Genomic DNA, 25,532 nt, shown 5'->3' with positions numbered 1-25,532 from the left:
TGCAAAACTGACTTTCATTAATGCAACAAACCATTACTTTTTAAATTAGATACAAATTCTACCGTAAATAATGTGTTGTTGAGTAAATATGGAATGATGTTTTCAGCAACCGTTTTACTTTTACGTCAGAGCAGAATGCGGCTGGCGATACTCTTGTGTTGCTTTCCAGTGTTCCTTGTAAGAACCTGACTCTAAATGTCTACAATTTGTCCCGCCAGAAAACGCTTTTCATTAACAATTAGAAGACACATATTTTCTCTCGCTTTAGTTTTTTCTGAAAAATCCCAATTTATGGTAGGTTGAATGGCAACATTGTAAAGGTTTATTATGATTTAATTCATCTATTTGACATATGTGATGCCCATATCTTCAACAATGGAAATCATTTGTATTGGTCCACAGTTTGACGGTTGTAAAAATGTCGACACTGTTTTTAGCCCGTGAAGGCATCACCACAGCCCCAGTCGGCTGGAAGGATACACGGATCAGGCTGCCGCTGCCAGCTATGCAATACCTCCTTTTACACATGAACCCTGGGCATAGGCACCTTCTGAGTGCCACGGTCAACCCCTCGTATTCTCTCATCATTTGCGACAAGCTTCTGTAGAGAGCTCCCAAAGGACCCAGGATACCCTGTAGAGACCGGACCAGGGGCTTTATGTTTACCGAAGCAAAGCTGGAGAGGTGAGCTGAGCGAGTAACTTTAGCTTGCTACATGCTAGGTAATCCGGATAGCTGTGTGATACCTGTGTACCTGTGTGGCCAGCGCCTTGTTTCATAGCTAGCTAAACATGTTTGTGTATACATTAGTGTGGCTTTGTAATGAATAATGGCAACCTTCTAACATTAAAGAGCGAAAACAGTTAACGTTAGTCACACAGTGAGCTAACATTAATCAATCAATGGACAACGAGCTAGCCCATGTAACGTCAGGCTAACGTGTGCTACCGCCGGTCGGGGCCCGTCATGCAGCTGACTTCTGCCAACGGTAGTCTGTGAAACTCCGCTCGAAACAAGTAGCTTCCTGTGCATTGGAGAACTGGAAGCCTTATGTAGTTAAGACAAGTTTGACGTGGTTCATTGTAGCAGCACGATACAGCAGGCAGGATAAATGAGCTAACGTTAGTGTGGCAGCCATTCTGTGAAAACATGACAGATGCATATGATCACAATAACATTATTCTGCTCAGTGTAAAGGAGGGTCTGCTGCGTTCATATTATAATTGAAATCTTTCAGTGTGCTGAACATTTCCATTTGGACAACTTTTCAGTTTAATTGCCTGCTTTGCCTATATGTATGTAGTCATTGTTTATTGAAACTTGTCATTTCATTTCATTAAGGCAGCTGGAGCCATGGGTTTTTCCCTCCACCTTTGATGAACTGAACTAAGCTGGACCCAAACAACTCAGCCAACCTGACCCGGCCTACAGGGGGGACTGTCCTCTCCCCATCGCCCTCTCCAGCTATGGCAGGCTTCAAGCGGGGCTACGATGGCAAGATTGCTGGGCTATATGACCTGGACAAGACGCTGGGCCGTGGCCACTTTGCCGTGGTCAAGCTGGCACGCCACGTCTTCACTGGGGAGAAAGTGGCGGTGAAGGTGATCGACAAGACTAAGCTAGACACCGTTGCTACAGGCCACCTCTTCCAGGAGGTCCGCTGCATGAAGCTGGTCCAGCACCCCAACATTGTGCGCCTGTATGAAGTTATAGATACTCAGACTAAGCTTTACCTCATCTTGGAGCTAGGGGATGGTGGGGATATGTTTGACTACATCATGAAACATGAGGAGGGTCTGAATGAAGAGCTTGCTAAGAAATATTTTGCCCAGATTGTCCATGCTATCTCCTACTGCCATCGGCTGCACGTGGTGCACAGGGATCTTAAGCCAGAGAATGTGGTGTTCTTTGAGAAACAAGGGCTCGTCAAGCTCACCGACTTTGGATTCAGCAACAAGTTTCAACCGGGGAAGAAGCTGACGACCAGTTGTGGATCTCTGGCATACTCCGCCCCAGAAATACTGCTGGGTGATGAGTATGATGCTCCAGCCGTAGGTATGCAAAACATGTAGGCTGATGAATGATGCAAAAGTGAAGTGAGTGTTATTTAGAAAATAGATAGGATGCAGTACTACCAGATTGTATTCTTGAAGGGGCTATATTATGTTTATTTTCAGGTTCATATTTGTATTTTGCTACTTTAATGTTGAAAAAGCTCTTCATTTTTCTCATACTGCCTGTGCTGCAGTACCTCTTTTCACCCTCTGTCTGAAACCAGAGCCCAGTCTGCTCTGATTGGTTAGCTGGCCGGCTCTGTTTAGAGATGTCCCACCCCTAGCCTACCACGTTACTTAGTGATGTCTTTGTGTTAGGAAAGTAAACAGAGAGGTCCAATCCAAGCGTTTCGATTCAGTCTGTGGGGGAGAAACTCCCTCTGGAGGGACCTTTGGATTTGAGTCTTTGCAGACCATTTGCATGCATGAAAACCTACGGTACATAACACACCGGGAAAAAAGAAACCCCCCAAAAAGCACAATAGGGCCTCTTTAACTAGTCCTTTGTGTAAGACCATTTCGTAGTGTGGCCACTTTATGCTTTCGCACAGAGACAGTTGTGGTTGTTTTTGATCTTTAATGATTCAGAGTTGATTTAAAGTCCGATGGAGCAGAATAGTTACACATGGCACTAACATCATGTCACTGTGTTAAGAAGCAGGCTTTTGGCATTATCAAAGTCATCTTAAAGCCAGCTTCAGCACAGTGGAGTAATTAGGTTAGCACCTGTTTGACACATTTTTTCTGTGCTAGTTTGCTTCCAGGGCCTGACCACTTATTCTGTTGGCCAAGCTTTGCTTTGTGTTTTGATTGCCTACACGTCAAACAGCAATCCATCACATGCCAGACCCCTGTGCAACAGCATATGAGTTGGACTTGTTTTAAAGATCAAGCTGTGGAAAGCTTTATGATGCTAACAGCCATTGACGCTGGTCATTTTGCAGGCGGCCAGTGGCCATGTACTACCAGGTCAGCTCTTTTAGCACTGATGTTTTATGGGTGTCCCATTGCTCTAAATTAACTGGCTCATTGATTTTCTCTGGGGTTTGACAGAGTGCAGACAAACAGATTGTGTGTCCTTCCATACTGATATGATATCTATCATATTGGTAGCCTAACTGATGGCATAACATGAGACCAAGGTCCAGGTCTTGAATGGGATTGTGAGGTGTGCTGAGTTAAGCTTGTTTTTTCGGGCGCGTGTGGTTGTTCATGTGGTGTTAATGCTGCACCAATATGTGTCTGAGTAGTAGTGATATGATTGTTTATGCGCAGAGAAAAAACGCCATCAGCTTTACCTCACCCTAGAGCTAAATGATGGAGGGAATGTCAAGTAACATGAAGAGGGTGAATTAGGAGGCGTGTGGCGCAGTGGATAGTGCGTTGGTGTTGGGATCAGGGGGACACAGGTTAAAAGCCCACTGCAGTCAGCATGTCGTTGTGTCCCTGGGCAAGACACTTCACCCCAAAATGGCTCCTGTGGTGATTGTCCACAGTATTGAGTTAGTCGCTTTGGATAAAAGCGTCTAACAAGTGACATGTCATGTCATGTAAAATGAACTGCTGGATGATGGGTTTTGTTGCAGCTGCAGGTTCTCTTCCAGAAGTGTCTTATTGTATTGACCTGTAGCACGAGCTGTGACATGAAGCAATAGATTTTTCATTGATATCATATATTTTTAATGTATTTAAATAACTGGTTCCCATTTTGGGAAAAAGGCAGGTTTTTCTCCGGTGAATTACAAACTTACATTCATAAAATTAGGATATTTAATGGAAACTGTAAGTGTTCACACACACAAAGAAAAACGGTGTTGTGCAATCCCCCAAACCCTTTATCACACAAGCTAGCCTTTAATTGAAATATTTGGAATATAGATATATTTTTTATTTCAGTTGTGTTATATGTGATATAACATAGCGATTTTATAATGAAAAATCTGCAGGGTCTATATTGTGAAAAAAATGATAAGTTATGTAGCTGTGTGATAAGGCTTCTATGTATTTGTAGTGGACCACCATCTGCACGGGTTGTGCTAAGAGGCATCTACCACCCTGCACTCAGTGTTATTGATGGTCTCTGTCTGCAGCTCACTATACTCATATGGAGCTGAGCATAGGGCTGCTTTTGACCAAAGCTTTTTCACCAGCAGTTGTCTGTTCTAGTGATCTGTCAAGTAGGCATGGCAATTTTTGATATATTATGACTATTATTTTTTTCAGCTTCAGGGCTGAGGAAAATCATTATTAGAAGCGCAGGGACTGAATCTTAATTTGTGCCAGAACAAGCAGCAAAAACTCATTTATTTTTCTCAACACAGTATAGCATAAATGGCATCATCACACACAACTAATGAATGTGTAACATACAACAAAATAACTAAACAATCATTTGAAAAAGGTTTATTTTTTAAATGCTGGTGAGCTTAGGGGAGCATTCTCATGTATTTCTATCAAGCCAGTGGCCTCCCATCCAGCATTGTCTGGTCCTCCAAGTCCATCTTCATTTCACTGCTCCCGTCTTCTGCCTTCTCTTCTTCACCAGTCATCATTGATACCTACTGCTGCTTTTCTTTCTTCCTTTGAGGAGAGACTACTTCCATGCTTCAGATCAGAAGTGATGTTTCAGGTTGACATATGAAAGGCCCTGTTTTGCCTGCCGAGTTTTGCATTTCACCTTCTTGGGGTTTTCTTTACACAATCCCACACTTTGGATTTCCTGCCCGACCTAATAAACGTAATGACCTGGAACATCTCCAGTATAAGTTTGAGGGGTTTTCCAGCTGACGCAACAAAGCTCAGACTGATAGACTAATCAACATTGCTCGACTAAGACTTTTTAAATTGACAAACGTTAGATTAAATTAAGAGGCAGCTCTAGCTGAGCTAGACTTTAGTGGGCCAAACACTTTGCTCTCTGCCAGGGAGCTGTCCTGAATGTGATGTGCTTTGGCGCTGCTTGTAATTGCAGCGGTGCTACTTTTGGTTGTGCTGTGCAGCAGTTGTTGGGTTGAGAGCGCTCTCTGGTAATGTGTGGTGTGTGCATTACGGAGCAATTTAGTGACGTTTTGCACATGCTCTTGTGGGCTTTGTGATGTTGTGGCCAGAGCCATTAGGTGCTGTGAGGTAAATGAGATGCCTCATGTTTGCATATTTGCAGCCCAGGCCCTTTTTGTCTGCCAGCCTTAAAACAGATATAATCATATAACAGGTCTGTCTGCATTATATAAGTCACAGTGGTGACAGGATAACCTTCAATGCAGTCTGTGACCATTAGTAGTTTGATCACTGAAAGTTATCAAATAGGAACTTTTAGTGCAGACAGCAGGTTGTATCTTGTATTAAGTCGTCGACATGTTATGCTTTAGGCACTCTTTAGCAAATGGAAAGTCCTTGACTTCCTGTTGACATATATCTGTTGATGACTCAAACGAACATCTTTCCTGTGCGTCCTGCAGAGATGTTTGGCAGCCCTTGGCGTCTGCACTACAGAGCATCAGAAACTCCTCCTTCTCTTAATTGCAGCCCTGCTTTTTGTCACCTGCTGCCAGTAATTGGGAAGAACAGTTAATCCATCTTATTGTGTGGACTTGGCCAGGAGAGGATGGTCGTGAGGCAGGATGCAGCCACTACACAGCTCTGTGTTCCTTTGATTAGAGCCCACTCATCTGTTTTCCTCCAGTGGGCCTTATTGTCTGGTCCATTCTCCTCCACATGCAAAATGTTGTGCATAAGCTTCTAGTTTACGTTATCACTCCTTGTTCACTACACTACATCCTGGTGAGTTCTAAAAACACGCTCCCTGTGCGAACAATTCAAACTAAACTCCATCATGTTATTACTTGATCTGGGAAAACATGTTTCAGTGCTTCAAAGTTGTTTTCAAGCTTGCCTAATGTCCAAAGCACTCATGGGTCATATGGTCAGGGTCAAAACAAGCCTTTTATGTCCCAGCCTTGCTTTTGAGTAAGGAAACAGAAGAGATGGAGTATAATGGTTACCATACTAATCAGAATTCAAACACTTTATAGACATAGGAAGTGAATGTAAAAAGGTGCGATAAAAGCTAATGAGACACAGCATCTTGGGCAAAGTATCAATGCAGGACGTCCTCAACAGCACAGGGACCCTCTCGGTGCAATTCTTGTCGGCACATTTTAGTGCAAGGCTTTTCTACACTGATCATACTATGTGTTGCATACCTCAGCATGATAGACTGACTGACTGAAGGCGTGTTCATGGACAAACCGGTCCATCAGGGTTTCACTTATCACACTTATCATCTCTCTGTCCCTCTCAGCCAGTATGGACAGTAGAAACTTCATGTCACTGTCGTCTTCAAAAAAAAAAAGGCGTATAATAATGCTCGTTTGACAGTAATTGGCCAATATCTAGCTTTATTTGCTAGGTGACTAATGACTGCATTAGAGCTAGAGCTGGATCATACATACACAATGCATGATTGAGCAACTGTTCATTGGCTTAAACTTTGCAGGCAGTCTAAAAAAGTTTGGACTGCAGCAGATAATCTAAATTGAACGTGTCACTAATTAGTTTGACGTGTTTTAACCCATAACTTTTGGCCAAAAATATGTATCATGATCAAATGTTTTGAAAGCACATAAATCCCATGTACATCAGGAGCATTCAGCCCTATGACATCTGTACTTCCTGTATGTAGCGGTGCGCTTCAGTCACACATTCTTGTTCATGTCGAACAACAACGTCTGGGTGTCTATACTAAGCAGAGACTTGTATCTCTTGCATTCATTTCAAGCATAAGAAAGCAGTAAAAGGCAAGGAGGCACGCTGGCTGAGAGCGCAACTGGTGAGCTGTCAGCAAGTCAAAGCCTGAGACAGACAGACGGAGACAGATGCTACGATCACTCGGTCTCTGTACATGAGTACATGCACTTGATTTCATGATAGTGACAACATTGCTTAACAGGCATTGTAATATTATATTTGAAATATAATATTACAATGACTTGATTGCATTGGAGCATGGTTGCAAACCCAGGGACAGGCAGTTTGCTGTGATGTGTGATCACTTTGTTCATTGCCTGTGTGGGTCCCAGGAGTGAGCTCTGCAGTGTGAGACTCATCACTTTGATGCTGGGACAGTGCCAAATAGATTTCAGACTTGAACTGAAAGTTGTAATATGACTCTGGAGGTGCGATCCGCCCTTTTGATTTAACCTCGACAGGGCTGTTTTTCTATTGTTGAGCTTACCAAAAGTAATTTTCAAAAGTTGAAAAGGTACAGTGCAAAATAATAGATGTTATTTTTTGACCGCAGTCATTGCTTTGCAGCCAGTGCACCTCAGATTCATTAACATGGTGGTGGGAAAGGTCTTCATGGTTTGAGGAGATATTAGTGTGGTATTGATTGTGATGGGAGAAGCCAGTAATGCCAAAACTCTGAAAATGTGACGTTTCTGGTATCATCAGAATCAGGATTTGAGACTAAGCCTTGCTCTGGTGTGTTGAACTCGGATAGGAGGCAGTAAACTAAACTCTCTTCTCCAATAATGTTACAGGGTAAACTGCTAATCTATATTGAAAGTAGCAGTAACATAGCTGGGTGTAGTGCTGCAGTGTCTACGGTTCATTTGTGGGTGCCTGAGAATCAGAGTACCTTTATTCGTTCCACAGAGGGGACATGCACATTGTTACAGCAAGTAAAGAGTACAAGTGTGTCTAAAGCAACCTATTGATTTTATTTAAGGGAGTTCGCTCCAAAGTGTGCATCATTTCATATCTTAAGCCACTCTCCAGCTTGGAACATCAACCATTTATTTTAGTTTGTCTTATTCAAAAAGATTTGTATTTAAATGCCTTGTATTAAAACTGTCAAATCATATTTAAGATCTGTTTGTGATTTGATATGAATGCAAGTTGCTTCATGTTCTGCATAACAACCTTGGTGCTTGAATACTGCTTGCCAATTGTATTTTCTAGGCTCGGGTAGCTTTTTTCCCCCGCTTAAATGAGTATGTGTCTCTCTCCTATGCTTTATGGTGTACAGGTTATTTTCCACAGATAGAGAATAATGACAAAAGCTCCCATCCTTTTAAGTCCAATTTATTTTGTACTTCTATTCTGTGTAAAGCTGGATCAAATCCTGCTGGATCAAATCCTGCTGGATATTGTGGATTTCGGCGCTCAGTGCTCGCATCTCCATTATACAAGTCAGGATGAAAATATGGGTAACATTGATATGCTACAGTTCCATGGCAATTGAGCAAAGTGAGTCTCCTGATGTGTGACACGCTAGAAAGCGTTTTTAACAAAGCCGGAACTGTAATACCATTTTAAGATGCACGGGCGTTTATCATTTGGGCACTAAAAAAAGCTACAGTTTGAATCCTTCCAAAGAGGAGATCGAGATCTGTTCCATTTCCTTCCACACGGCCCTCCAGGTTACAGCCACTCTGGCTGCTGTCGTTCCAAGCTGCTCGCTGATTTGTCAGAGCAAATTGTATGAATACAGAGTAGAAGAGGATATGATGCCAAGACAATCCCACAGTCGCTAATTAAAGCATCATGGTGCTGTAATCCAGAGAGGAGGAGAGGATGCTCGGAAGATCAAAGCTATGTGTGTTAGTGTGTTAGGGAAAGGGGTTTGGAAAGGAAAATCAAAGTAGAACCTGGCAGCCTCCACCATTTAAGAGATACTTACAGACTTTGGAGAGGTGGTGAATGATGGGAGTGGAGAAAGAAGAATGAAAACAAGTGGTTCAGGTTGACTGCCTGCTGGGGTTGATGAGCCGCTGCAATTTAAATAGCATAAATTAGCCTAGTGGCTACTAGCAGATTTTCCTTACTCATAGCTGTCTGCTACTCTTAACTGGTTTGATTCACTGCATCTCCGGACATCTCCAGAGATGAGTTCAGCCCAACTTAGCTGCACTGAAAAGCATACTGTATATTTAAAGGGGAACTACTGGGTCTACAGCTGGAAGCAGACATCGGGTATTTACTAGAGATGATCTGATCACGTGATCGAGGATCGGAGCCAATCACGTGATTTTCAAAAGATCGGAATCGGGAGAAAAAAATTGGGAATTTTTATTTTTTATTATTAAATATTTGTATTTTATTTAATGTTACAAAATAAAACTGACCATGTTCACGTCTTAAAGTCATCCTGAGGCCTTAGTTTTGGTTTAAAATTACACAACATCATGTATGTGTTGCTTCTTTCAGGCTTGTTTTCAGACCTGGTTGCTTATTTCTCTCAGATCTGGCAACAGAGTGGGCAGGGCGCAGTGTCTAATAGTAGCAGTAAGCTAACAAGAGGCTACGTTCAGCTGGTGACTCTGGAGTCGGGACAGAGAAAATGTCAGGAGTTTGGAAGTATTATAAAATTGAAAGCGAAGGCAGTGTAACAGCCAGATGCAATGTTTGCAAGGCGGAGGCTCCGCGTGGTGGAAAGAACAGAGCTCAACACGACCAATCTAATACGCCATCCGAGAAACAAACACCAACAACAACACGACAAGTACACATCGGCCACTCAGGTAACGGCACTGAAATAACCGACACTTTCAGAGACTTTTAAAAAGGAAAGAGAAACTGCCCCAGAACAGTGAAAAGGCCCCAAAAATAACAGCCTAGATAGCTGAATTCATCGCGTTGGATGACCAGCCGTTATCTGTTACCTTTTTTTTCTCTTCGGATCGGGAAAAATCGGTATCGGCAGATTGTCAAAATCAAATGATCAGAATCGGATCGGGAGCAAAAAAAGGTGATCGGGACATCCCTAGTATTTACATCATTACTCTGTGCTCCACCTTGTGCAAAGCCCCATCCTCTGTGAAACACAGAAGAGAGGGGGGAAACAAGCGTGATGGTAAGTAACAGCATACTCACACTTGGCTCAAATAAAACACAAAGTGCACATCAATTAGGTAAATAAATTTTTTTAAGGGGCTGTTTGTTGAAACCCTGGATTATAGAAATATGAGGAATCAAATATGAGCAAGGGTGGAAGGGAAGTAGAGGAAATTGTGTTCCTCTATTTGTTTGTTGAGGCCAAGATGGGAATACAAATAGAAACTGCTATTTTAAAAAGCACATGTGCTCATTTTCATATTTGTATTTTGTTCCTCTACTGGGACATGTCTCCATGCTTTAATGTTCAAAAAGCTCTTTATTTTTCTCATACTGCCTGTGCTACAGCACCTCTTTTCACCCTCTGTCTGAAACCAGAGCCCAGACTGCTCTGATTGGTTAGCTGTCCGGCTCTGTTGTGATTGGTCAACCGCTTAGAGATGTGTAGGAAATGTCCCGCCCCTTAGCCTATTACATACAATGCTAGCTAATAGAAGTGCGACTTAGTGATGTCACTATGTTACAGAAGTAAACAAAGGAGTCCAATGGAGATGTTTCAGGCAGGGGGGGGGGAGTGTGTGGCAGAGAAACACCCTCTGGAGGTAACACAGGGATTGGAGCCTTTAGGCGCGTTCACACCGGAGTACTTTTACCCGTACTTTTTCCGTTTTAGTTTTATATATTCCGATATATATTTAAGCAATAGCTCACGACAGGCCGTGGTATATGCTCATTATATCACAGCTAAGGGGCGTGGTTCGGCCCAACGCGAAGCGGAGGGTCGACAACCCTCTTAGCTGTGATATAATGAGCATATATCACGGGCTGAAGTGAGCTATTGCTTTTATAAAACGGTTACCAAGTGTGGCAATATGAAAGAAAAATACACACTCTAATTTAAATAGTTTTTATTAATAAATAATGATGTTCAAAATAAAATAGTCCCTCCGTTGCCTTCTGCACGAAACCTAGTGCGAGGTGGTTGCTATGCAACAACACTAACAGCTAGCGAACATATTAGAGCGTTGATCCATTATTTGGCTATTTATTTACATTCATTTTTCTATGTTGCCGTTTATTGTGCATCCACTGAAAAACTGTCCGGCATCAGTAGCATGGTTTACGTGGTTACTTGTATAGGTTGAGGCTCTAATCTAGGCTATTGCTTGGCGTGGCGAGAATATTGCTCCACTTTCTCCGGTTCCCGAGATTGGGCTTCCAGTAGCTCTGGAGAGAGCTTTCGCACCTGTGGCCACTAACGGTCATAATTTCTCTGCTTTGTTTCAAGACCCGCATCAGAAAGCTTTTGAATGGTGGTACTTTTCCAGTTGGTCTACCTGCTCTTCACGTAGCTCTGCATGTCGTAGTTTAGGTGCTTTTTTTTCTGGAGATAGGCACTCCTCAATCCACTCCTCCATATTAAGACCCCCCCGGAGGTCGAAGTTAATCTTAAATGTTTCCATCTTATGCTTTGTAAGTTTGTTTCGTAACGCAAGAAATGTAAATATATTTATAAAACTGACAAGTCAAATCAAGCAATCTGATTGGTCGATAGCGTTTTTGCGGACCTCTTTGATTACAGATTTGAAAACATCGTTGCTTGCTTTAAAAGTAGCACAATTCATTATCTCAAACATTGGAGAGTATCTAGATATCCTTGCCCTAGTGCTAAAGGAACTGCATTCTGAATATGTTTTGCCGTTTGATGTCTATGTCTGGGCCGCTGCGTAAAAAAGAGGGTTTCTGCCCCGTTACTTCTCCGCTGCTTTCTTTTTCCAGTTTGAAAAGCAAACTGCTGCTTTTCAGCCCAACTGTATACTGTTTGTCTCAGGCGCGGAGGGATACTGACTTGTTGTGAAAAGTAATTTACAATTCTACCCGTGGTATACGCTCAGTATATCACGGCTAAGAACCAATCAGATTGCTTGATTTGACTTGTCCGTTTTATAAATGTTTTTAAATCCTCTGGAGCAGAGAGAGGAGCTGTGGATTATTGTTATTGATTAATGCATCAGAGTTTCTTAGGGTCAAAAACACTAAACTCACAACTTAAAATGAAAGCGTTTAGTTTATTTAATAAAAGAGCAAATGTTCAATGTGAAAAGTGACAGAAGATATAGATTAGTTGCAATTTGGTGCTATATATAGAAGAAGGGACGTCAGCGGCTTCATTTGCCTAATCCTCCCTCAGTGAACTTATTCCGGTGTGAACGAAATCTGTACTTCCATGGGGGTACTAAGTGCTGGCACTAAGTGCAGCAAAGTACTTGTGAAAGCGGCTTTTGCAGACCGTTTACATGCACAAACACCTTTTTATATAACATACTACAGGAAAGCGAAAACCCTCAAACATATCATAGGGTATCTTTAAAGTTATTTCAAACCCTTTATTTTATGTTGACAAGCATAATGATGTATTCTGTAATTACCGGTGCAGAATTCAAGCTTCTCTTGTTGCTAAATGGGGAAGTTTGGTTCTCAGCTGACAATGCTTGAGCGGATATTGTGTAGAGCTGCAATGTTATTGTGGTTATGTGTGGACTGTTTCTCTCTCTAAAGAGGCTAGAAGCGTTGCTATAGTAACATTGCTGCTGTGAGTGAGCCAGGTGTGAGGTGGTACGCCTGCCGTCCCTGGGGCTTTCTGCCTCTCCACAGCTCACCATCTCTGGCTCCACTCACACTCAGATGCATAAGCACACACTAATACAAACACACTAATACAAACACAACCCGAGTAGAACTACCAGCAGCAGTAGCTCAGTACGTAAGGACTTTACATTTCAAATGTTTATATTTATTTTGTAAATTATAAACATTTAGGTTTATATATTATTATTATTATTACTGGAACAATTAAGGCACTCAAGTGGTGAAAAATTGTCTCGTAGAAGATAAACTACAATTTTGTTCACCAGATTTACTGAAATTATGCCAAACCAAATGATACCAAACCAAATGTCCTGAATCTAACGGTTCAATACGAAAACAGTACCGTGACAGCTGTTGCTTTGCAATATCGATAAATGTTACAATATTTATCAGAACATTTTAGGGCTGCACGATTTAGGGAAATAATCTAATTGCGATTTTTCTGACAGATATTGCGATTCGTTTTCATGCGTTAATGCTATGGTCCTGTAATATGTGTATATGCTGTGATTGAGACTATGTTTGGTTCCCTCTGCCTCAGATATCTGGAGTCTCGGTGTGATCCTGTTCATGTTGGTATGCGGCCAGCCCCCTTTCCAGGAAGCCAACGACAGCGAGACTCTCACCATGATCATGGACTGTAAATACTCGGTTCCAGACCACGTGTCCAGCGCCTGCAAAGAGTGAGTGATCCATACACAGCCTTCACACACCGCCACCTCTGTTTAGTCACACTAGCATAAGACTGTGGGCTTTCTCCCTCAGTGTTGGCTGTCAGGCACAGGCTCTATCCTATTCGCAGCACCAAAGCCCTGTGACTGTCCCACTTCACTCCTGCTGTCTGTGTCTGTAGTCCACATATGGAAAGAGCAGTTTGGAGGACGGCAAGTCACATGAAGCTAACATCGCATGCTGTTCTTTCGGAGAAGATAGAAGAGAGGAGAATAGGAGAGAAGTGAAGGAGAGAGGAGAGGAGACATGCTCCCAGGACTTCGCTCTGCAGCACTCCAACGAGTTGTCAATGACCGTGCCAAGAACAGTAGAGCAGGGGTTCCCAAAATAACAGTGCCAGAGACTGGCGACCCCCTGTAGACGGGCGGGGGGGGGGGGGCGGTGCTAGTGAATTAATTTCTGAAAAAAAAAAGAAATAGTTTGAGAAACACTGCGCTAGTACTGCAAACTTTATTATTAATAATAAAAAAAAAAATGAAATATAATTTTTTTTTTTACCGGTAATACATTTTTTTAAATATTTTTTTTTATTTTATTGTCCATTTTTATTTTTACCGGTAATACACCGGAAGAAATAAAAATGGAAACCCCCCCCCCCCCCGCCCGTCTACAGGGGGTCGCGGGTAAAACATTTTTTTACCGGTAATACATTTTTTTAAATATTTTTTTTAATTTTATTTTCCATTTTTATTTTGTAATTATCTTGCGACCCCCACTCGGGGTCTCGCGAACCCCACTTTGGGAACCCCTGCAGTAGAGCATCCTTCAAATCTTTCTGTCATTTAATACAAAATATTTACAGAATTGATTCACTTCCCTTAACTTCTACCTTACAGAGTTGAGGCACCTAACCTAAGCAGGATCCTCAACATTTTAAAACATGATAAATCGCAGTCGGGTTAGAAACTAAATCTGTGATTACAACACAGTAGTTTAGAGTTCTCTGGAATAACTGGCCTGCCTCTCAGGACGGCTTTGGAGCCGGGTCTGTATTTCTGTAGGCCCACCCGGAAGGTAACTTTGCAATTCCCTCTACAAAAAGCAATGGGTTTTCCCAATTTAATTTAGGTATATTGAGGGAAAATAAGCTTTGTGGCCAACACATTTTGAATTGACTTAACACGTTTTGTCCAGCAGGGTAATCTCCACATATTAATACTCATTTGTAATTTTTTAAGAATAAATGCAATTGCCAGAAGTAAAAAGCTCACGTGTTGGAAACACACATAGAAGCTTCAGACATTCATCAGTGAAGTGCTTACTGACATATGTTATGCCGTAGAATAAAATGTGAAAATCTCGTAAGCTTGTGTTTACCACAGACCTTATTTCTGTCACCACAAAAATACAGCTGACTTCAAGACAAGGTCACAGGAAGTGGTCCTTTCTGAGTTTTAGGACTCATTCCTGTACCACTCTTTTAGCAATGCATGCAAGTACGCTCTCATTATACTAATTCCTTCGCTCGATACATTCGGTGGTACATTGTTAAGCAGGGGATATCTGTGACAACATCTGTGGCCAGGGTTATTCAAGAAAATACCAGACACTTATGTCTCTACTATGAACCTTTTATGTCTACATTATCCCTGAGTATCACAACATTTCATTAGCTCACCCAGAAAAACTTTTTGCACAATTGCATGAGGCAGTTCCAGACTTGCTGTATACTAAATTTAGTCGGAATAGGCACAAAGTAAATCTCTTGGCAGAGAAGAGATAACGAGTGGATTTCATGGGTCTAAGCAAAGGCATTGGATCCACTGTGATCAACATGTCGTAAAGGCCAATTCTTATCTCCCCTCTCTCACTGCATGTTTTATATTTTTAGACACAGGAAATAAATGTATTTCCAAGGAGGGATGTGAATAGATTGCTGTGCTAAGCTGAAGCAGCTGTGGGCCATCTGCTGGGCTCTGACTGCAGAGCGACCGTGTCCACAGCGCACGTTGTTACCGTGTCAGTCACGGCTCCACTCAGCATACGGTTCCAAGCAGCTCCTGCTGATGATGTGCTGGTTCTGCTGCTCAAGTGAAAGATTACGGGGGGCAATCCAAAAAGAATCAACCACTTCCAGATGCTAGGTGTGGATTAGATCATGAGACAAATCACAATCATGTTTAGGCATTCAAGGAATTTGCTGTGGTGCAGGAATGAGTCTTAAAACTACTTCCTGTTCCCTTGTCTTGAAGTCAAAGGTTTTTGAGTGTGTTTGTAGTGACATGGTGAGAGATTTCCACGTTTTGTTGTACGACATAAAATGCATCAGTAATTAACAAAACAAAACATTTGTATCGGCATGTGTTTCAGAAATACAACCTGTGTGCATCCTTAATTACAATACATTCAATTCATTCATTATTCACTCTACAACTCCACATCAACCCACTTCTGAGCAGTGTTTGTTTGTACCATCACTAATTCATCTTAAGGGATGACATTGTGTGTTTTGCACCCCTCCCTGCCTCAGCCACCATCGCCACACTTACTGATTCAGCTCCTGTATTTGTAACTATTTGTGTCTTCCAAACAATCCCACCCCATCGATCCACCATGTTCCTTCATTTCCTGTTCCTCTTCTCAGTCGCCCAGTTTTTTTTGTAGTCTCTCCAAATCAGTTCTCATGTCATAAGCTCCCAATACATCTTTCAATTCATATCAGATTTGATATTATTTACTTGTAGTTTTCCTTTTATCCTCCAAATTTGGTCCAACAAAAAGTCTGTTCAAGCAAACTGCAGGAACAATGAAACCTTGGTGGGCCAAAAGGGGCGTACAGTGTTGACTTAGTGAGGGTCACATGGGCTTCCATTTCTCTCCATGTAACTCTACTCTGGTTTACTTTGGACGCCAGAGCTCTCTTTACTCTCTTCCTGTTCTCTCCTCTTCTTTAGTCTGATAGACCGCATGCTTCAGAGGGATCCCAAGCACCGGGCCTCCCTGGAGGAGATCGAGGGCCACGCCTGGCTGCAGGGGGTCGACCCCTCCCCAGCCACCAAGTTCAACACTCCCCTGGTGTCCCACAAGAACCTGTCGGACGAGGAGCACAACAGCATCATCCAGCGCATGGTGCTGGGAGACATCGCCGACCGAGAGGCCATAGTGGAGTGAGTCGTGCTGTCTTTGGATGTAACATTGGTACCCTTGGTTGGCAATGCACTTAAACATTGGACAGTGCTGATTTATGACAGTGCTGAGCTACATCTTAATGTGATGTACACCACTTCTATGTGGCAATTAAAAGAATCTTTGGTAGGGAGGACATCATTACTTTAATACCAGCGGTGTACACCATTTGTCTGTTAGCAGATATTTACTGGACTTCAAAAAAAGGTAGTTAAATGTTTGCAGTCATGATGTCCGGTGAAAATAATTCCCCTTTAAACACAACTTTGTTGTGGTTAGAAAAGGACGTTTAAAACGGGCCTGACCTTGGACGACTTATCTGGTTTTGAATGATAAGTCGAATGAATCTAACTCTACTTTTTGAAGGATGCAGTGATCTTCCTATCAGAGGATCAGCGGTTGAGTTCCTGCCCCTGCAGTCAACATGTCCGAGTCCTTGGTGAAGATACCATTTGTAACCGTTGTTAATATGTTGTTTCAGAGCCCTGGAGACCAACAAGTACAACCACATCACAGCCACGTACTACCTGCTGGCAGAGAGGATCCTGAGGGAGAAGCAGGAGAAGGAGGTGCAGACCCGCTCCTCCAGCCCCAGCAACACCAAGGCCCACTTCAGGTACACTACGCAAACACTGCCTTTATTCCCATGCAAAGGGCTATAGTGCTGCGGCTGAAAACAACCCATATTGAAACGCTTCAGTGAGCAGGTCACAGAGACGTTGTGGGAAATGACGTGTACGGACCTGTACTTCTGGACTAGTGGTCTGCTGGGCCCTTAATCTCAACACATGCTCAGCAAGATAATACACCACAGCGTAGTGCAACTATTGCTACATTTGGAACCAATCAAAAAGAGAGGACGTTTTTTGTATCGAGAGCTCTTGTATTTCATGGTATTTTCAAGCTGCATGCTTTATGGTTTTGTTTGGCCATGCAAGGGGGAGGAGAGGCGATTTCTAATTCTATCATTATTATGAAAAAGCCACAACAGAAGCAGCAGTTATTCAGGGTTGATTACATTCAAACCAATATACTGTGTCTGCACCAGATAAGATTGAGTTGACTAATCCCTGATCCACATTTGTATTTTGTTTTTTTGGTTGTTGTCTTTTTGTGTATTGCGAGTTGAACCGGTGACCGTTGGTTCCTCAGCCAAGAGAAAAGGTCCTTCTGGACGTGGTCAGCAAGACTTTGAAAGTCTTTCTAACTGCGGCCTTGAGTTTGAAAGAACCGGGCATGACTCAGGCTGGAAAAGAAAGATGACTTTGAGTGCATTCTGAGAAATGTAAGGGTTCTTGGAACTTGACTCATTGTGGGAACTAAAATGATCTCCACATCTGCTGCTTTAATATTTCCTTTTTGGATATGTCTCCTGTGAGTCATCATGCTGTCAGTGTTGACCCCAGTGAAGGGGATGTAGTGTTATGGTTACCTAATGAGTGAGGGAACGCATGTTGTTCCTCTCTGCTGTAATCATAGCCTTCTTTCCTGTCCTCCAGCCGCTCTCTTTTAATTGCTGCATTACTCACTGTCGGCTAACAATGAAAACACAGTGGCCTTTGTGCTGCAGTGCTATGATACAATACTAACACTGAATAAAGCACAGCATGGACACAACTGATCTGGAATCAGATTCACAGCATTTCCATTAAAGGAAGCAGAGTGAGGAGCTATGTATCTAGAGCCTGTAGAGAGGCCGGTTAATGATCTGAGCAAACGTTTATACTGACCTCCACTGTGTTTATTTATTATTACAATAAGCAGTACTTTATTTCACTTTCTGCTCATCTTATTATATTTCACTTCTCCTGCATTAATGCACATTAGTCTTGCAACATTCTCTTGCACAATTGTATTTCTATCCTGTTATTTCTTGCACTATTTGTATTAAGCTTGGGACTTCAGATGTTCATTGCATGAATGCCCTGGAGACACTGCATTGGATCATAAAGCCTTAGAATCTTTGATCCTGTGTTCAGGCAGTCGTGGCCCAGCAGGGTGGACATGCACCAGGACATCGAGGACAGCCTGGCAGCGTCCTCCATCTCCCACGCTGGGGGGCCCCAGTCCCCCGCCCGCAGCATAGAGAGCCTCCTCAACGGGCACCGCTCCAAAGGCCTGCTGCACCTGGGCCGACGAGGCGAAACGGTGTGTGACTCAGCGCTGGCTAAGGTAGGTGTGTGTGTGTGTGTGTGTGTGTGTGTGTGTGTGTGTGTGTGTGTGTGTGTGTGTGTGTGTGTGTGTGTGTGTGTGTGTGTGTGTGTGTGTGTGTGTGTGTGTGTGTGTGTGTGTGTGTGTGTGTGTGTGTGTGTGTGTGTGTGTGTGTGTGTGTGTGTGTGTGTGTGTGTGTGTGTGTGTGTGTGTGTGTGTGTGTGTGTGTGTGTGTGGTTAATAATGCACTGGATACCTCACATCCTGGGTTAATGATTCTAATGCATGTGACTGTCTCCTTCTAGGGAGCCTGTGCTGCTGGGACCCCCAGGGCCCCCGCACCATCCACCTCAGCAGCAGCCAAGCAGAGAGGCTGCCTCTTCAGGTAATCTCAGCGGAGCTCACACCCTTCATCCCTGAAGGATGACACGATACGCTTTATAGTCCTCTTGAGGACATTAGGTTTAGACTCCGTCCTGCAGTTTCTCGGATGTCATTTTTTGTGCCAATCTAATAATTGACTGCTGATCCAAAGTGGTTCTGAAGAATAATCAGGCCAACATTTTTTAACCGAGTTTCTCATTTACCACTCTTCTGTTTGAAAGCCATGGGAACAGTGAAGGTGCAGAGACCGACTCAGAAAGAAACAGGAAGACTGACTGTCCTCACTTCCTTTGTGTTTCAGGGTGGCAGAGGATGAAGAGGATGAGGAAGAGCAGGACCCGGCCACTATCCACAGCCAGGTGGTCTTGAGGCGTAAGCCCCCCTCCATCACCAACCGCCTCACCTCCAGGAAGAGCGCCCCGGTGCTCAACCAGATCTTCGAAGAGGGGGAGTCGGACGACGACTTCGACCTGGACGAGGGTCTGCCGCCCAAACTCAGCCGTCTGAAGATGAACATGGCAGGCAACACGGCCAGCCTGAGCTCCGGGGCCTCCCCAGGGGCCACACACAAGCGCTACCACCGCCGCAAGAGCCAGGGGAGGGGGTCCTCGTGCTCCAGCTCTGAGACCAGCGACGACGACTCGGAGAGCCACCGCCGGCGCCTGGACAAAGACTCAGGCTTCGGGTACGGCTGGAATCGGAGAGACAGCAGCGAGGGGCCGCCCGGCAGCTCGGGGGGCAACGGGGGGGGCAGCAGCTCTGGGCCCAGTGAACCTTCTGGGGAGGGAGGGGGGACCTCCGGCCCAGACAAGGGGAGTCCTCCTGGAGGTAACGGAGGGGAGGGTGGTAACGGAGGAAGCGGGGGAGGGGGGAGTGGGGGAGGAGGGGGGGAGAGTAAAGGACAGGACAGTCCCTCCAGCTGTTGTCACAACAGCAGGAGCACGAACCCCTCCCTCAGCACGGAGCTGGTGGAGAGCCTGAAGCTGATGAGCCTGTGCCTCCGGGGCCGGGGGGGGCGAGGGGGGGGGGAGTTCCTCTTTGATCCTCGCAGCCTCCCGGGGGGGACCGTGAAGATCCAGGAGAAGTCTGCGTGGAGGATGTGCATCGGCTCCACCGGGAGCCTGGACACCATCACCCTCCCCGCCACCGCCCTGCCCCGCCCACACGCCCCCCACCGCAAGACAGCGGCGCACGGCCCCCCCGGCAGCAGGCACCCTCACAGCAGCCTGAGCGCTCTGAAGAACGGGGTGCTGCAACTACCTCTGTGTGAGAAGACCCTCTCTGTGAACATCCAGCGGGGGGGGGGCTCGGCCCCTGTCAGCTGCTGCCAGGTCATCTGAGCGGAGAGCAGCTCTACATCCAGGTGTTCAGTAGCTTTCTGTTTGTAATCCCCCAGGTGGGAGGAACAACACGTTTTTTTGCTGAGTATGTGGGAAAACGTGTTACAAAATGTATTACAATAGTAAATATATCAAAAGAAAAGAGAGGTTCATTTGAAGAGGCCAAAATAGTCATTTTAGAGGGAAAAGTATCAAATACATTTTAATATCAAGACTAGTAATTTTACAAAAAAACATATTTTGAGTCTAAACTGTCATTTATATAATTCAATTTAAATTCATAATTCTGAGGAAGAATTCGAATGATATTTGTATTTCTTACATTTAAATTGCCACTTTATTCTCAAAACACTTTATCTTTTCTTTTTGTCCCTTAGAACGTATTCCCTGACTCTCTGTGGTACAGCTGACTCAGCAGAGCCCCCCACCCTTGGAACTGGGAATACGTTTCTGAGTTCATGAGTTGTCTTTTATAGAAGGGAAGAGAGAAAGTTTTAATTTTGACTCCAGCTTGGATTCAGTGTTGCACTTGGACGATGTGTTTTCGGATGTTTTAAAGCTGTGTTTCTCCCAGAGACATTCTGTCAGAGCCCTTTCCATCTGACGAGATGAGCTGTTCTTATTTTTTTATTCATATTCCAGTGTTTTGCTGACGGAGCATTACGTGCGTCTGGTTTGACCTCTGCTGGCTCCCTGCAGCCCACCTGTATATACAGTCTGTTGAAAGTAAAGTTTATTTTTAAATCCTGTACATTTCTTTGGAGCGATGTGCTGTTGGGACATGTGAGGGGTGATGCTGTGCAGCAGTAGGGGCTCACAGTCAGCTAAAGAGAGCATCACATAAAGGGGAGGGGGACGGGGGACTCTTGAGGGCATTGGCAATAAGCTATACGGTGTGTTGCAGCTATCTGTACAGAAACTTTTTTTATTAGTTTTAATTGTTTTGTTTTTGTATTCCTACTTTACAGCAGAGGGTTAAGGCCACATGGGACTTTTTATAATTGGGATCTGACCAACAGTAATTAAAAACAATTCCTTGATTCTAAGATTAAAGGGAGTTTTTCAGTTTGCTTTTTTATTCTAACTTAAATTCTAACTTAATTCTTAAAATTCATAGATTTTTTTTTTTTCTCCGAAATTTTCAGATTGAAGTGAGAGTTCTAAAGACAAAAGGGTCAGAATTTGGAGACAAAGTCCATCTTTTCCCTCTGAATTCTGAGATGGAAACTCAATATTTTCTTCAGACTTTTGACAGAATTCAGACCATTTTCTCATAATCCTGATTTAAGTCTAAGAAGTCAAAAAAAATGAATTCAGTTTGGTCAGATTTAAAATGTGACCCTAACCTTCTTCCGTACTACATAGCCATGTTTGACTGAAGAGAAAAAAGGAATGCTGTTTGAAATGTCTTTATCTTTGTGTTTGTTCCTTTTGGAAACCAGTGTAAATGGAGTTGTAAATATGGTGCTCTTTCTCCGAGTGGACACTTTGGTGCATAGCTGTACAGTAATCTAGCCTTATGATAATTAGTAATTCTGTCTGGGTGTCCTCTTCATACCGTCAGTCTGTGTGACCGCTCTGTTTCCAGGTGAATGACGTGCATGTGTTTCAGTGTTCAGCGACACACAGGAGAGACTCGCCACAGATGCTACTGGACCAAAAAGCAGCAGAAAAAAGAGTTATGACGGAATATTCAGTGTATTATACCTGTTGTCAGAAGTTAAACTTAGCTATGGTGATATCTAAAAATAAAATGTGGAATACTGTCTCATGCCTGGGCTCTTGATTTAAGTGATCTATTATTTACAGCAAAAAGCAATTTTAAAAAAAACATTAAAAGAATGTAGACAAACTCATAACTGCATAATGAAATGACATTTAAATACAAAGTCATTAAAGAGCCAAGACGATGGAAATAAAAACAATATAAAGTAATTAAAATGTGCTCCACCTTTACCAGCTGTGATTAAACATTACATAATCATAATGCAGTTATTTCATATTTATGATGGGCCATTTTACAAGTTCTGTAGTTTTAAGTATATTTTGATGCCAATAGATTTTTCTTTAAAGTAAGATTCTGTAGATTCTGCCTTTGTAACGGAGTCAACTTTATTATAGGCACTTAGTACTTCTTCCATCACTGGATTGAATGAAGGCAGAGGCAAATAGCCTTAATTGTAGCTGGCCTGCAGTTCTTCGGGAGTTTGTTTAAGATATGTGGAACATTGAAACTGAACGTGTTAATTGTAACCCCGCCACACACAGCAGACCCGTCCCAGACCACAATGTTGGATCAGAAATTAATCTCATTAAGCAGTAAAACCCACCCTCACGACCTCTTCTCCGCCCCCTGACCAGCAGCAGCTTGGCGAGGTCATTGCTCACAAGAGGGAGGCGGCTGAAGGCCGAGACCACGTCCACGTTTCACCTTTTAAAGAGGCCCTTTTATGCTTTTGGGGGGTCTTCCCCTTCCTGTAGTGTGTCTACAGTATACATATAAGCATATATACTTTAACACTAAAGCTAACAAACAAAATACCTGCTCAACCTTAATGATTAAAAGGCCCTATGCTTTGGGGGTTGTCCCTTTCCTGTAGTGTGTTGTATAGGTTTCTATGCAATGAATGGTCTCCAAAGGCTATAATCCTTGTGTTTCTCTCCCACACCTGTGTGCTGCTAGAAGCTTCCACAGCAAATGGTCCACGCCCACTGTAAACATTATTCATTTCCTCAAAAACAATGCTGACTTCCTGGTTGTTAGTGTATTTTTCACAGGTTTCAGGCCTCTAGCGCTGAAATTAAATAACACTACACACACATTTCATTTCCTTCTGTAGAAGCTTCGATCTGCTTTATTCCCATCAACACTTAAATACAGTCGAACATGTAAACACAAGAGCACACAAACACACATTCATTGATCTAGGCGTTGCATTTCAAGGCACTGAGTGCTCATCTTCACCTGAGGTAGCATGCTGAGCCCAACACAGCTACATCTCTCCTGGTCAGTCTGGGAAGCATTATGTTTACAAGCATCTGAATACTGAATAGTGGGATTTAATCCCTACATAACACCTCAGTTTGAAATCTAATAACCATTGATTTAAGGGAAGTAAACATTTATATGGTTTATTTTCCAAGATAGTAACTTCAAAGTCACACATTTAGATTTAAAGCTCCAACCAGCATCTGAGTAACAAAATATATATTTTTGTTCTATCTTTCATTTTGTAGTTTTTATTTTGTGAGGGACATTCCACTCCAGTAGTAATTACATATTAATAGAAATATTTTGGGCCACGTTTTGCCTCCCGATGAGCTTTAACCCTGAACCTTTGCTTTCATGTGTTTACACCCTCACCCTTCAACTCATAGTTAGATGACACATTCTAACATTTGCATAATCCCAAAGGCCAGTATTAATTAATATTGCAGCATTCCTTTGGGATTTCAAAACCATTTATACCATTGTGTACACCACCCCAAAATAAACCGTTAGTGCTGTAATATGAAAAGAGATGACAGACAGTATTTCCATCCAGCGATGCTGTGTATATAAGCAGCATAAGAAACATACATGAGGGAGTGATGTGTTAAAGCTGTGTGCAGTGGAGGCAGGTGTAGGTTCCATTAGCTCCTCCACTTCTCCTGTCGTCTCCTCGCCTCCTCTTCACCTCCTTTTCTCCTCACTGGATCCCCTTTGTGAGCTCCGAGGCTTCAAGCATTTTCTGAAACACAGCAAAGGCAAGGGTGTAACTTTGGTTTGAGAAGTGGGGGGGGACACAAAACAGGGGGTCCTCCGCAATGAAACATTGTTCTCGATTTAATTCTATTTCCTGCCTTTCTACAAATATATATTAGGGACTATGGTGTTAACTAATCCAAGAAAAATGTGTAGTTTGTATAATGAGTGTGCAAACTTATCTATCCATGAACCTGTTTTATTTGTGATGACCTCACATCCTATAGGGGGGTCCGGGGGCATGCACCCCCGGTAAGATTTGTTTCTTCAAATTGAAGTTAAAGGCATCAATCTGGTGCACAAATTAAGAGATTTATGGATACAACTCTCAACACTCATATGAAACAGACCTGTATATATTTCAATAATCAAAAAGCCATTAGAATATGCTCACAACCAATAACACATAATTGATATACTCCTCTCTCCTATCTTTATCTTACCAAGTCTGCATTCTTTCTTTTTATTTATGCATATTTTACTAATCACTTCCCATTCAAACTGTGTTTTACATTTTTTACTGACATAGGAATTACTTTTAAACTTATTTTGAACAACTATATTAAATAGATGGAAATATTTGTTTAGACCAAACCATTTGAGACCCACTGAGATAACTAAAGTTTACAATCACTCAGAGTCCTTTACCTCCCTGAGCTGACGTTATCTCAGCCTCTCAGTCCGACAGGAGAGGACTCTCCCTCTCCTTATTGTTGAAACAGCTTCTAATCTAATCTCCGAGCTAGCACCAGATGCTAACAACAACCCCCGTAACTTTCTCTCTCTCTCTCTCTCCCTGTCTCTCTCTGTCTCTCTCACAAAATGCGCTCCTGCCACACACACACACACACACACACACACACACACACACACACACACACACACACACACACACACACACACACACACACACACACACACACACACACACACACACACACACACACACACACACACACACACACACACACACACACACACACACACACACACACACACACACACACACACACACACACACACACACACACACACACACACACACACGACGATGACCACTTGCGTAAAAAAATATATATATATATAACATGTCCCCCCTGTCCCCAGTGGAAATTACGCCCATGAGCAAAGGTACATGTACAATTGTTTTACTGTGACAAGGTGCAGTGTGTGTCGGTGTAATGAATTCATTTTAAATTGATTTAAAGGAGTTGACCACCTGCTATGTTAGCCACCCACCAGCTTGCTGGGTTCAGGTCCTCATTAGTATCAGTGAAAACAGAAGAGGGTCAGAGAGACCAGGGTTGCGGTGGAATAGTCCAAAAATCAGCTCCTAAAGTCTACCCCTATCGTCTATTCATTCACCTCTGAGTGAAACGTCACAGGGTTAAGGCAGGGGTTCCCAAAGTGGTCGCGAGATGATTACAAAATAAAAATGGAAAATAAAAAAATATTTAAAAAAATTGATTAATTTGATTTTAAACGTTATTATTAATAATAACGTTTGCATAGACA

At 43.0% G+C, this 25,532-nt stretch overlaps 2 protein-coding genes across 11 annotated transcripts in view; one reads left to right on the top strand and one right to left on the bottom strand.

The window, feature by feature from the left end:
• Positions 1 to 113: 113 nt before the first annotated feature.
• Positions 114 to 22,038, top strand: snrka (SNF related kinase a). 4 transcript variants are annotated; one of them, XM_079694673.1, is made up of 9 exons: positions 116 to 294; positions 438 to 684; positions 1,342 to 2,055; positions 13,081 to 13,222; positions 16,166 to 16,378; positions 16,879 to 17,013; positions 18,377 to 18,569; positions 18,854 to 18,933; positions 19,234 to 22,038. In XM_079694673.1, the coding sequence occupies exons 3-9, from the start codon at positions 1,467 to 1,469 to the stop codon at positions 20,270 to 20,272; spliced, it is 2,391 nt and encodes a 796-aa protein (XP_079550799.1). In that variant the 5' UTR covers positions 116 to 294; positions 438 to 684; positions 1,342 to 1,466; the 3' UTR covers positions 20,273 to 22,038. The 4 variants fall into 4 exon arrangements, with proteins under 4 accessions (XP_079550801.1, XP_079550799.1, XP_079550800.1 ...); XM_079694675.1 differs by having other exon boundaries at positions 114 to 684; positions 18,377 to 18,545; XM_079694674.1 differs by having other exon boundaries at positions 116 to 684; positions 1,346 to 2,055.
• Positions 22,039 to 23,094: 1,056 nt separating this feature from the next.
• Positions 23,095 to 25,532, bottom strand: part of ano10a (anoctamin 10a) — a 30,344-nt gene continuing 27,906 nt past the window's right edge. For all 7 annotated transcript variants that reach the window (XM_079693969.1, XM_079693970.1, XM_079693968.1 and 4 more), the window contains one exon: positions 23,095 to 24,003. In XM_079693969.1, coding sequence (XP_079550095.1) covers positions 23,946 to 24,003 — 58 coding nt within the window. In that variant the 3' untranslated portion in view covers positions 23,095 to 23,945. The remainder of the gene's footprint in view (positions 24,004 to 25,532) is intronic.

Source organism: Notothenia rossii (assembly GCF_949606895.1).
Source record: "Notothenia rossii genome assembly, chromosome: 7".
Lineage (NCBI taxonomy): Eukaryota > Metazoa > Chordata > Actinopteri > Perciformes > Nototheniidae > Notothenia > Notothenia rossii.
This window is presented reverse-complemented; position numbering and strand designations above follow the sequence as displayed.

Coding starts and splice junctions, on each gene's coding strand:
- snrka (XM_079694673.1), top strand. CDS start 1,467: ATGGCAGGCTTCAAGCGGGGCTACGATGGCAAGATTGCTGGGCTATAT. Junction 16,379..16,878: donor GACCGAGAGGCCATAGTGGA/GTGAGTCGTGCT, acceptor ATGTTGTTTCAG/AGCCCTGGAGACCAACAAGT. Junction 18,934..19,233: donor CAGAGAGGCTGCCTCTTCAG/GTAATCTCAGCG, acceptor TTTGTGTTTCAG/GGTGGCAGAGGATGAAGAGG.